Below are 12,262 nucleotides of genomic sequence, written 5' to 3'. Positions count from 1 at the left end.
GGAACAAAACTACACAGGGTGAGAAAACGGCGGGGAGGGGCATTTGCACTGGGGGTCAGTAGTCTAACAAACTGCTGCGATAACTATATAAAAAAAACACCCCGGAGGACAACTGGTAAAAAATAAATGTGTGCAGGGTGGGGTGGGGTTTGGCATGGGGGGGGCAAAGGCAGTAAACAGGGGCTACCAAAATCTGAAGATTCTGGAATTTTTGGAAAATCCACTGGGATTAAAGGAGTTACACAACCATGTTCTGACACCAGAAGAAAGGTGCCAGTTGAGCATCAGGGAAGTCTAGCGCTCTTCCTCCATCGCATCAATTTTCACGTTTGTTTGACTCAGCATATTTGTAGAATGAATCATGACCTTCTATAAATTTTTAATTCAGTTTTTCAAAGAAATAGTGACCTCGCTTCTATCTGCTGTGCCACAAAAATGCCGTAGAAAAAAATTCCTTCTGTTAAATCGCTCACTAGGTGAAATTGTATGTGTAACCTAGTACCAAAGAGGTATTAAGAATCGCCACAGCCGAGCCGGCCCTCCGCACCACGCACCCTATAGCAGCCAGTGGGTGAGCCGGGAGTCGAGGAGGTCACCGTTGGAAGGAGGGAGCGCAGGCAGCGTGGCAGCCTCCTTCCGTCTCCGTGGAGCCACCTCCGGCCTCTGGTACAGGGAGTCATCCGCAGCAGCCGTCGGTGGCCAGCCTTGCAGCGCTGTGTTCTAGGTCAGTAGCTTCCAAGACTCCAGTTGGATTCATTGGAGTAGGCAACGTGGGGAGTCCAGTGGCAAAAGAGCTCATGAAACATGGCTAGCCACTCACTGTTGTTGATGTGTTCCCTGATTCATTCAAAGAGCTTCTAGATGCAGGTGAACCCGGTAGTGTCTTCCGCAGGGGATGTAGCCGAAAAAGGCGACAGAATTATTACAGTGCATCAATGCACTAGAAGCTTATTGTGGCGCAAATGGAATTCAAAAAAAAGTGAAGAAAGACTCACTATTAATAGATTCCAGAACTGTTGATCCTATGGTTTTCAGAGAATTGGCCAAAGAAGTTGAGAAAATTGGAGCAGTTTTCACGGATGCCCCTGTTTCTGGTAGTGTGGGAATGGCTCGATCTGGCAACCTCACACTTAGGATGGGAGGGGTTGAGCTGCTGTGGTGCATGGGCTCCCATGTGGTGCATCGTGGAGCTGTTGGGACTGGCCAGGCTTCGAAGATCTGCAAAAACTTGCTGTTAGCTATTAGTAGGATTGGAACTGCTGAAGCTATGAATCTGGGACTCAGGTTAGGGCTTGACCCAAAACTCTTGGCTAAAATCCTAAATACGAGCTCAGGACAATGTTGGTCAAGTGACACTTATAATCCTGTACCTGGGGTGATGGATGGAGTTCCCTCGGCTAATTACTATTAGGGCGGATTCGGAGCAACACTCATGGCTAAGGATCTGGGATTAGCATGAGGCTCTGCTACCAGCACGAAGAGCCCAGTCCTTCTGGGCAGTCAAGCCCATCAGATCTGCAGGGATGTTGTGCGTGAAGGGCTACTCAAAAAAAGACTTCTCATCCGTGGTCCAGTTTTGCAAGAGGAGGAGACACTCTGAGTTTGCCCTCTGGCTGTGAACACTGAAACATTGAAACCAAACTGTGTCTTGGAGCCCCTTATGGCTCACTCCACAGGAAAATGGGCTTAATCAAAGGTCACCTGTCTGCTTTTGAGTGTCTAGGTCAGGGGTTCCCAACCCCTTGGCCTTGGACGGGTACCAGTCCGCAGCCTCTTAGGAACTGGTCTGCACAGCAGGAGGTGAGTCGCAAGCAAGCCAACTAAGCTTCATCTGCCGCTCCCTATGGCTCACACTACCTACCGCCTGAACCTCACACACCCCGCCCCCCCTCCCTGAAAAAATTTGCTTCCAGGAAGCCGGTCCCTGGTTCCAAAAAGGTTAGGAACCTCTGGTCTAGGTCACAATAGATCCTGGGATTTTTCACCCATTTTAAACTGCTTATTCTTTTTATCTATTTAGCAAACATATCATCTGTAATTTTTTTTTTTCTGCAAGCCACTGATGGTAACTGCTAGCTAGCTAGCTGATTGGTCTTTTTCAAAAGTTTGATTCCTGAGCATCTTCAGCTAAAACGCTGCCTACTTCACTCAGGATATTATTTACTCCACTTTACAAATAAAACTAAAGTTGTTTTCAACAGGATAAAATCTATCCTCGAGGAAAGAAAAGAAATTGGTGTGAGAAAAGGTATTAGAGAAAGGGGAAGTGTAGTGAATTACTACCTGTGTCCCTCAGAAAATTTGTCCTGTTAACCCAGTGGTGATATTCTTGCACTGAGATTACTGGTTTATTTTCTAGGAGTTGTTAAAGCAAGAGAACTCCTTGCTGCATGTTACATAATTTGGACTCTGTTACATTATCTTGTTGTGCCCCTCTTGTAACAACTTCCCATACATAGCAAACTTGTTTCTTTCATATTTTTGCTTCCTTGTCCATTTTTACTGCATATTTTTTAACTTCAAAAGAATGACATCTTTAGAACTGTTTCAGAGCCAACAATGATATGTGCTTTAGATAATTATTACACTATGCTAAATATAACCATATTCTTTTGAATTCAAATAAATTTCTATGCTGATAAAAAAAGAGAGGCACATTTCATCAATGTTTAAATAGTATCCTTCCTTCTCTAAAACTTAAAATAGGATTCAGTCTGATTCCTAAAGGGTTATTTTCTTCAACAACAAGAGCTTAGGCCATTTCTTGGCAGTGGAATCTGAGCACAGAGATCCCTGTCTGACTGCCCTTTGATTCTCACTCACAGTATCCTGGGTGAGTGTAATGGATGGGCGTGCCCTTATGACTTAGCCCACTGCTACTCCTCCTGATGAGGGCTAATGGTGTGGGCCACTTTAAATCTTGCCCAGCAAAGTGCTGACACCTGGGGTTTCCTATCAAGTTTACCAGATATTCCACAGTAATTTCATAATTTACACAACATAAAAACACTGATCTTGAGCTTAGGAAAGCATTTCATTTAAACAGATACAGAACACTACTCTACAAAATGGTTTAAAATTTGTGAGCAATTGCATTAAATAAACTCTAATATAAATTAATCTAATACAAGTAAACTAATAGTTGCAAAGCTACTGGTCGCTTCAGAAACGGTGGCTACGGATAACTTCAAAGTTGTTTCCTCAATTCGTTAAGAGGAGAAACTATTTGCTGTCAACTTCTTCTTGGGGAAGCTTATTCCTTAGTTTGATGCTGATTCGTGTTATGAATGTATAGGAACCATTACTGGTTCTTCCTTTCCATATTCAGTGCACCATTTTACTTCTATCCTCTTAAGATCTGGATATCTGTTACTGCTACTGTTGGCTGGAGCCTGGGAGGAGTAAAGCTATCAAGAAAAAAGGTCAACAAGTGTTAAAGATTTTTAGCATACCACTGAGACTTTTTATCAACCATAATCATAAGAAATAATAATTAAAATTACTTATAGCCTGGTCAGTGAGACCTTGAGTAAATTGTGGAAGCATCCATGTTTCATACAGTTTCAGGGGATGGATATTTCCTGTTATTAACTCTATATCCTCTTCAACTGGAACAGAGAGACCTTTCTCTGTTGAAGCAGTTTTGTCTTTTTCCTGGGCATTTTCAGTTTTCTCTTATGAGAGACTTGTAAAGCTTACATATACAAACTTACACATACACGTATAAAGCAGAGAAGGGATAGAGCAGTCTTGAGAGGACACTGTTTTGTAGCAGGCACACAAGACAGAGGTAATACTCCCTGATTGCATTTGCCTCCCTAGCCCCATCTCCTTTGTGGAAAGCACCAGCATTCTGACTGGTCTCTGCACCCCACTAACTGGACGGAACACTGCATTGGCATTCTTAGGGAGCACTACTGGTGGTCCCTCCGGAAACTGTGGTTAGAGCTTGTGCAGCCAAAGTGCACAGGAAAGAATCAAATATACTTCATATAACATGCTTACTCTGTTTTGCTTAATTAGCACCTATTCCCTGTAAGAGGCTGATTTCTGCTTTGACAGGGAGTAATCGAACTCTGTATTCACCCAAACCATAAAATTAAAGTTAACATACCTCAGCTTTTCATCCTACTGGAAGAAATGTATGAAATCTAAAGTTATTTTTTAATTGCTGCTGTTTAGAATGCCTGAAGCCCATTTGCTGAACTTGTTAAAGAGCAGTGTTAATGAGGGTATTTTTCATTTCTTTCTTTTCCGACCACAGCATGAATTCTCAGCCCAAAGTGTGCCCTGTTCCCCACAATAGAGACAGGGGAAAAAGTGCGAGTCTCTCACCACAAAGCATGAGACAACTACAAATACTTCTCTCCCAGAGTTAACATTGATGAGAGTCTTTGTGGAAAAGAACTTCCTCTTTTTGCGGGAATACAGTAGAAATGCAAGTTGTATTCTCCACAATTTCACTACTGGAAAAATAATTTCATAGTCCCTATATATATATATATATATATATATATATATTCTTTTTTTTGGCGGTACGTGGGCCTCTCACTGCTGTGGCCTCTCCCATTGTGGAGCACAGGCTCCGCACACGCAGGCTCAGTGGCCCTGGCTCACGGGCCCAGCCACTCTGTGGCATGTGGGATCTTCCCGGACCGGGGCACGAACCCATGTCCCCTGCATCAGCAGGCAGACTCTCAACCACTGCGCCACCAGGGAAGCCCCATAGTCCATATTTTTTATTGGTCTTCTTAAAAACATATACAGTGTTTACAATAAGGAGTAAAAGAGAAAATTTTCAATGTGATATTTCAAGGAGCATTTTGTAAAGGCAGGATCCAGTCCCAACTTTGGAAAATTAACACACACCTATGAGATCAAAGAGTCACCTGCAAAAAATTTTATTATGTTTTTCTTTCATACTAGTTTCCTAAAGGTGCATTGTTACTTCTTGGTAATGTAATAGTCAGAAATGACTATATGGTGGCCGTTTGAGGAAGAAGTAGCTCTTACATAAGTGTATAGTGACCTTACCTCTTTTTTTTTTTTTTTTTTGCGGTAGGCGGGCCTCTCACTGTTGTGGCCTCTCCCCTTGCAGAGCACAGGCTCCGGATGCGCAGGCTCAGCAGCCATGGCTCACGGGCCTAGCCGCTCTGCGGCATGTGGGATCTTCTCAGACCGGGGCACGAACCCGTGTCCCCTGCATCGGCAGGCGGACTCTCAACCACTGCGCCACCAGGGAAGCCCACCTTACCTCTTTTGATACAATACCTCTTGGTTTCAGAGGCTTGCACAGATTTCCTCTAAATGAATAAACTTAGTAAGATTTTTCTAACTATCAATCTAAAAGTAGATTTAGAAATCTACTTCTGAAACAGTTTTGTTAAGTAATTATTGATCAGTTCTCTTTCTGATTGGTACTTCTTTCTGCAAAACAAATCCCTGTACTTAGAACAATTAATACCACCATCCCTGGCTCCTTGATTATTACACAGTGATGTTTCTTGAGAAAAAAGCTTACCCTTTTTTGGGGGAAACTTCAGTCCATGAAGTAAAACTTCATTAAAACTAGATCTGCTTCTAATGCCAGTGTGATGCAGATCAGTATCCCCTTTCTTTTGACTTTCCAGGATGTGTGAAGAGAATGGTATGGTTTGGTTTAGGAAGGGTTGTAGCTTAAGAGGATTGCATTATGTTTCTGTGTCACTTTGGGGGATTTTATTTCAATATTATATCCTGTTCTGTAAAAACACCATAGTCATTCTCTTACTTATTATTAAATAATTAAACGCTGCCCTTTGTTTACTTTCCCCTTCTGATCAGAAGACTCCTCTCCACTCTAGGCCTTGATCTGAGTTCCAATTCATCAGCTTGTAGTAGCTACACTTCTGGTTTCTGAAGTCAGACAGATATGGGTCCCATTTCTGTCTTCATCAGTTATAATTTAGCCTCTGATATATGCATTCCAGAGCTGGCAGTGACAAACATTTTACTTCTCCTTATTTTCCCAGGGTTCTGTGCATTTTAATAGAGGATCACAATATTTTAAGTAGAGCTGGGATGGGGTGGAACGAAAGAGCAGGAAAACATGCTTTTAGGAAGGTCTGATATACAAATCACATGGAGGTAACTGCTTGAGAGAAAACCACCCCTACCTGAGTATTGTCAATAAAGTAGCACAGGGAGGCAAACGAATCAATGGTTCACTAAAAATATTCTTCTTTAGAAGAATAAAATTCACAAGAAAGCCTCATTGCAAATAAAATATATTTGTTTTCCTAAAGGAAGATATTTGAAAAGTTGTAGTAAATACCTACTTTGACCTTCTGTGTCCCTAGTGTTCTATCTCCACTAAGTTTTATGAACACTACATAGAGGAGGAGCCTGAGTCTCAAAGACCATAAGTAAGAGATGGATTCCAGAGCCTTTGCAAGGTCCATTATGCCCCATGACTTCCCATTGCGTGTGCTGTTCATCCAGATAGGTGCTTAGGATACCAGAATGAATACATCTCTTTCGAGAGGTTTTTAACAGACATTAGATAATAAACAAGTACAACACCTAACAAATAGAACAGAATGCTTTATTTAAAGCAGAAACAGAATAAATGCTCACCTAGTATCATTTAAATCCCCTTTAAATTATTTTTTGAATCAACATGTTTATATTTGAGGGTATTTTCTTATTTTTTCCTAGTTCCCTTTACTTGCACCTCCTTTCTTTTTCTCTTTTCCCAACTGAAATGTTTATGGTTTCAAAAGTAATTACTTCTTGAAGAAAGTTTTCGTGTATACTAAGTGCTACCTACTGGAAGCCATAAGCATAGAGTCTGCTAGCATTTAGAGTGGTATAATACATAGCCAGGTTGAATCAAGTGGGAGAGAAGGTTAATCATTCTTTGAAACTGGCAGTGTTGCCGGAGGTGGATTAATATGCTTTTTTTTTTTTTTTTTTTTTTTTTTTTGCGGTATGCGGGCCTCTCACTGTTGTGGCCTCTCCCGTTGCGGAGCACAGGCTCCGGATGCGCAGGCCCAGCGGCCATGGCTCACGGGCCCAGCCGCTCCGCGGCATATGGGATCCTCCCAGACCGGGGCACGAACCCGTATCCCCTGCATCGGCAGGCGGACTCTCAACCACTGCGCCACCAGGGAGGCCCTAATATGCTTTTTGAATCTCTTATGTGCTGTAAGTTAAATCTGTGCTAGGTTTCTGTCTGAGGGTCTGCGAAGCAACATGAGGTCCCTGTGTGAGGTCTCAGTATGTGATCTCTGAGAAAGGTGTTTGTGTGAGAAGTCTCTCTTGAGAGGTGTGTCTGTGAAGTCTTTGTGTATTGTCTCTGGGTCTCTCCATTTCTTTTTTTCTTTTGGTCTCTCAGTTTCTTGTCTTACTGTACCTTATGGAAGACGGAGCAGCAAGAGAAGGGCAAAGGGACTTGCTTCTTTCTGTTTTCTTGCTGTTCCATCAGCATCACCTGTCTGTGGCACTCTCCCAGCAGGAGCCAGGGGGGTCCAAGTCCAGCTTCCCCATATTCCCAGAACTCACTTCTGGGTGCCCCTGAGAGGACCCAGCAGCAGCCAGGCTCAGGTCCCAGCCCTGTCAACTCTTTCCTCTGGGTACCGACCCCTCCCACAAGTCCTGGCTCCACTCTCACTGCTCTGCCCATTCTGGAGGCTGCCTTGGGAGTTGGGGCCCAGAGGTAGGGCCTGGCTCCAGGGAGAAACCAGGGGTGTGAGCAGTCCTGTGCTCACTCTGCCCCCTCCACCCCAGGTCACAGCATTTCCACGTGTTGAGGGGCCTGACAGGGATGGGGGATGGGGTCCATTTCTGTTGTCATCTGGATCAGGGGCATCAGCTGGAACAGAAATCTCCACAATGAGAAAGACACCACCTGGAGCTGTGTCCACCATGCGCCCTGCACATGGCAGAAAGCACCAAATCACTCTAGAGAAATTCTTCCTCATCTCCCTGCTTTTCCATATGGATGGGGGTCAGGAGACAAGAAAAGCTGTGCCAGAAGCAGATCAGTGGAACACCCCTGGATTGCACCCAGCCCCATCCACTTTGCACAGGTCACCTCCACACCACCACAAATCCTGTCTGATTGCTTCTTCACCTGCCAGGCTCTGGGGTGATCAAGGACTGGGAGACAGGCAAGGCTTACTACACAATCACAGGCCAGTCCCCACCTCTCCCCTGGAGCAGTCCTTGGGCCATGTGTTTATGTGAAGGTCACCAGACTAGGAGTCACATCCCAAGTTCCCTAGTCCTGGCTTTTACACCTATTGTTAAGTTATCCTTTCTAAAAGTCAAGAGGTGATGATGTGTAAGCTTCTTAAATATAGTATTAAGAGATTAACCTTCCCTGATTTGTTTTACTTCTATAAGTTTGACCTTCTGTTTTGACCTAAAGGTGGTTTCTCTAGGTCTGTGATCTTAGAGTTGGAATAGGGTAGAGACCCTGGGGTGGGGCCATGATGAGCTACTGGACCCTTAACTTTTCCTCCCCTTTAGGCCTTTAGATGGTGGTTGTGTGTCAGGGGGCTGCTCTTTCAGAACTGCACATTTATGGGAATCTGGTACCACTTTGCCTCCTTCCTTGGATCCAGTGATTTTTCTACACCTACATCCCACCCTAAATTCACAGTGTTTGACCATCAGATAGTTACTACCCACAGTCATACCCCTATTCCATTCATCCAAAACTCCTTCTCTGGGGTTAACATAGAGTGGAAGGTAGGTGACCCATGAACATAGCCATTCATTTATATGGGACTGGACTCAACACAGCCCTCAGCAGCCTCCCTGATACTCCCCCCACCTACACACACAGAGCTGGAAATGCCATCCTTGCTGCTGCTCTAAAGTCTAGGAAAAACAGAGGTGGGGGAGGGTGATGCTGTACATTTTATTATGCCTAAGCTAAAAGGGGTTCATAGGGCATATCTCAATCCCAGCCCTCATCAGAGAGAGAAGGAACTCTTAAGAGCAGATGTTATATATACCCTACCAAGAGATCCAGGGGCAAGATTTCTCCTGTTTCTGAACTGAGAGCCCATACTCTATTCCCCCCAAACTTCCATCCACTTGGCTCTGACACTTCCTGGAGCCTGAATTGGAATGTCCGGCCCTATCGTGTAAACCTATCCACTACAGTTGCATGAAGTTCAAAGTAGCATAGAAGAAGGAGAAAGACTGGTTGAACCAGATCCTTGGGTGTGGGTTTCATAGGTTTTTCCCATCTCATTGTTAGAGTAATTTTGGTTTGTGTAATGACAGTATCATGAGGTGCAATGAAGGGACACGAGACAAGGAGCAAGCTTGTGATGCTACTGTCCACCTCCCTCCATGCCCCTCCCTTCTAGAAGACAAAGTGCACAGCACAGACAGCAGCCATTACACTATGCTTTTATTAGAAAAAAAAAATATATATATATATATATATGTATTGGGGAACATTAAATATCTTGGATGTGCTAATGAGAAAATCATTTTCTCTACATGGACTGAATTTTTACTTGGAGACATGTTTTCCTACTAAAGGGAAGACTAAAGAAGGATTTTACTGTCGACCAGGCAAGACACCTCCCCAAAGATGACAATGCCTTGGACAGTGTTGATGGTGGGCTGGGGCACCTGGAATCCTTGGCCCATACTGGCAGGTACTAACTGGAAACAAACTCTTCTTGGGGGGCAAGGATGGGAGGCACCTTAGGCCCAGCTGCTCATCGTCGAACCTTACACTTTTCAAACTATGTTGGTGTCTGACTTCCCTTTCCCTGATAGAACAACTCTGGCCCTTGGAGGTGGCTTTATGACTGCAGGCTGTATAACCCATCATTCTCCCTTGCTCTGGGTAGGAGGTAAGCCTATGGTAGCAGAAACACCCACATACTGGGACTTGGAATTCCAGTTTGTGTTCATTTAACTTTGTGGCATGAAGTCCATGGTGAATTGCTCTTTTTTCTTCTACGATCTGTCCAACAGCTGTCATGAGTGCCCGACCCTCAGCAAGCAGTCTCACTCTTCAAGATTGATCTGCTTTTGACTGATCCGTGACTCCAGGCAGTGGCTGATATGGGCTTTTTTTTTTTTTGCAGAGCATCTCGACCATTGACTTTTTTCTTGGGGAAAATCCACTTTAAAAATAGCCTCATCCTTTTTCTGAAGAGGCTTTCTGGAGAGCTATGTTTCTTCTCTGGCATGAGCTGGAGACATCTGCTCCCAATAGAGTCTGTTATTCCCCTGACCTGGGCAGGGCGGCTCATCCTTCCAGCTTGAGAGGTCCCTAATTCTTTAAACCTTTCTTCATGCTCCCCTGGTTTATGCCTCCTACAGTCCTCTCTTTTGTAAGTAGGGGCAATCATCTTGCTCTGGCTCTTCCATGAGTCTTGGAGTTTTGAAGTTTTGGGCTCCTGCTGCCCTAGGTTGCTCCTTTGGGCTTCCATAAGGCCACTTGGCTCCTGGGAAGCTAACCTGTCTCTGGTGGGGACTCTCTGGGGATGGCACTGAGGCACCTGAGAAGCCAAGTTGTCTGCAGCAAGGAACCTGTGTTTGGGAAAGTCCTGAAGCTGGTTGTCTGACTGTACCTTTACTTTGGAGTTAAACTCACTAGCAACCTCCATGTTAAGGCATGGCTCACCTGGATGTTGGAAAACAGACAGTCTAGGTAGTAGGAAACTTCTACCGGCCCCTGGCACCTCTAAACTCCTCATATGTACATTTGTGGTTTGGGATTTTGTCAACGCTTTGGTTTCCAAGATAACACTAGACTGTGGTTGAAGAGCAGGAGACTCCTTGGCCTCCACAGCCTCCCTGGCCTCTTCACCTCTCAAAGATTGGGATCCTAAGTTCACCTCCATCACTGTTACCCTATGGCAGGGGTCTCGTGAGGCCTGACCACCACTCTCCTCTCTTGGCTCATTCCTGACCATTGCTGAACTTGGACCTGGCTCTAGGCTGTCCCTCTTGACCCATTCCACAGTCTCACTCTTCCAGGTTCTGCCCACAAGGCTGAGTGTGAGGGACTGAGAAGGTGGCCTGCCCTCCTGTCCAGTCAGAGAAGCCTTTGAGGGCCCATGCTAGTCACCAGATGGAATCGCTCCCAGGGCAGTCTGGATTTCCTTACACACAGTTGAGGGGACAAGGAGAGGCCTCTTCAGGGTAGGAACTGACTCTTCTGTTATCACCTTCTCTCCTGAATGAGCCTGAGGAGGTTTCTCCAGGAACTCAGCAAACTGGACTGTTGAGTGGGACCCAGACACACAGGTGGCTGAAGGGGAAGAGGCAAACTGCAGAACGGTGGAGGGTTGGAGCTTTTTCAGCTTCAAGAGATTTATGGGCTTGAGGACCTTGAGGGGGAGGGTCCACCTGTGCTTTACCCAAAACCTTATAATATGTGCTTCCAGCACCTCTCGAGTGTCTGGATCAAGGAAGGAAACCCTACAGGAGGTGTTCATGCAGGGTTCCCAACCCTTCAAGCAGTATCTTCCACAGGCTCCAGCAGGCACTGCTTTGCACGTCTCACCAGGAGGGTCTTGACATGAGAGCTGATGAAAGTTGCCCTTGCCAGGAAGCCTCCCCAGGCAGCTGTAGGAGAGCAGGTGGGTCCAGGATGGCTGGACAGGACAGGCAGGGGTGGGCACCTGCCGCCCAAGAACCCTCCTCTGCCCCCACACTGACTTCATAAAGCTCCTGCTCTCCCTCACCCTAGGGCCTTAGCCATGCCCTCCCATGGCTCCCCCTCCCAGGGCTGGGGTCACATGATAGGCTCTGGGAGGAAGGACGACCCAGGAGAGAAGGGGAAAGATCCTTTACCTTTGCAGAAGTGAAACCAGGTTGTGGGTCCCCTCCAGTTCTTCCAGGCAATCTCTGCAAGCTGGAAAGCAGGAGACTGGGTCATGGTGGTGAAGGCAGAGGCCTAAGAGTCTTTCAGGAGGCTGAGTGCAATGGCCCTTTAAGGGAAATCTTTGGAGGATTAGACTCTGGAGCCCAAGTATCAGTGTCCAAGGCCACATGTCCCTGACAGTGATGGTAAGTCTCACTTGAAAAGGGTTTGTCCTTTGCAAAGTGCTTCCACGTTAATTAGGCTCTGTTAATTAGGCTCAGGCTCTGTTTCCTGAGGAATAAGCTCTGCCACTGGCATCCTCAGAGACCGTGAAGCTGGGCCCTCAGGATTAGGAGAGATGGAAGCTAACTCACGGGTTGCGCAGGGCTGAATGGCAAAGGCTTACCTTGCAAAGATCCACTTTTCTTCCTACTCCTG

At 45.5% G+C, this 12,262-nt stretch overlaps 1 protein-coding gene across 1 annotated transcript; it reads right to left on the bottom strand.

Annotated features, from left to right (window-relative positions):
* Positions 1-9,389: 9,389 nt before the first annotated feature.
* Positions 9,390-11,083, bottom strand: LOC308619465 (spermatogenesis-associated protein 31A6-like). Its single transcript, XM_081238289.1, is given in 2 exon segments — positions 9,390-10,012; positions 10,014-11,083. Coding segments are annotated over 2 exon segments (1,371 nt in total). The 5' UTR covers positions 10,932-11,083; the 3' UTR covers positions 9,390-9,559.
* Between the last annotated feature and the right edge of the window lie 1,179 nt (positions 11,084-12,262).

This window comes from Mesoplodon bidens, assembly GCF_964165515.1.
Source record: "Mesoplodon bidens genome assembly, chromosome: 6".
NCBI lineage: Eukaryota > Metazoa > Chordata > Mammalia > Artiodactyla > Ziphiidae > Mesoplodon > Mesoplodon bidens.
Note: the sequence above shows the minus strand (reverse complement) of the source record. Positions and strands in the feature narration are given on the sequence as shown.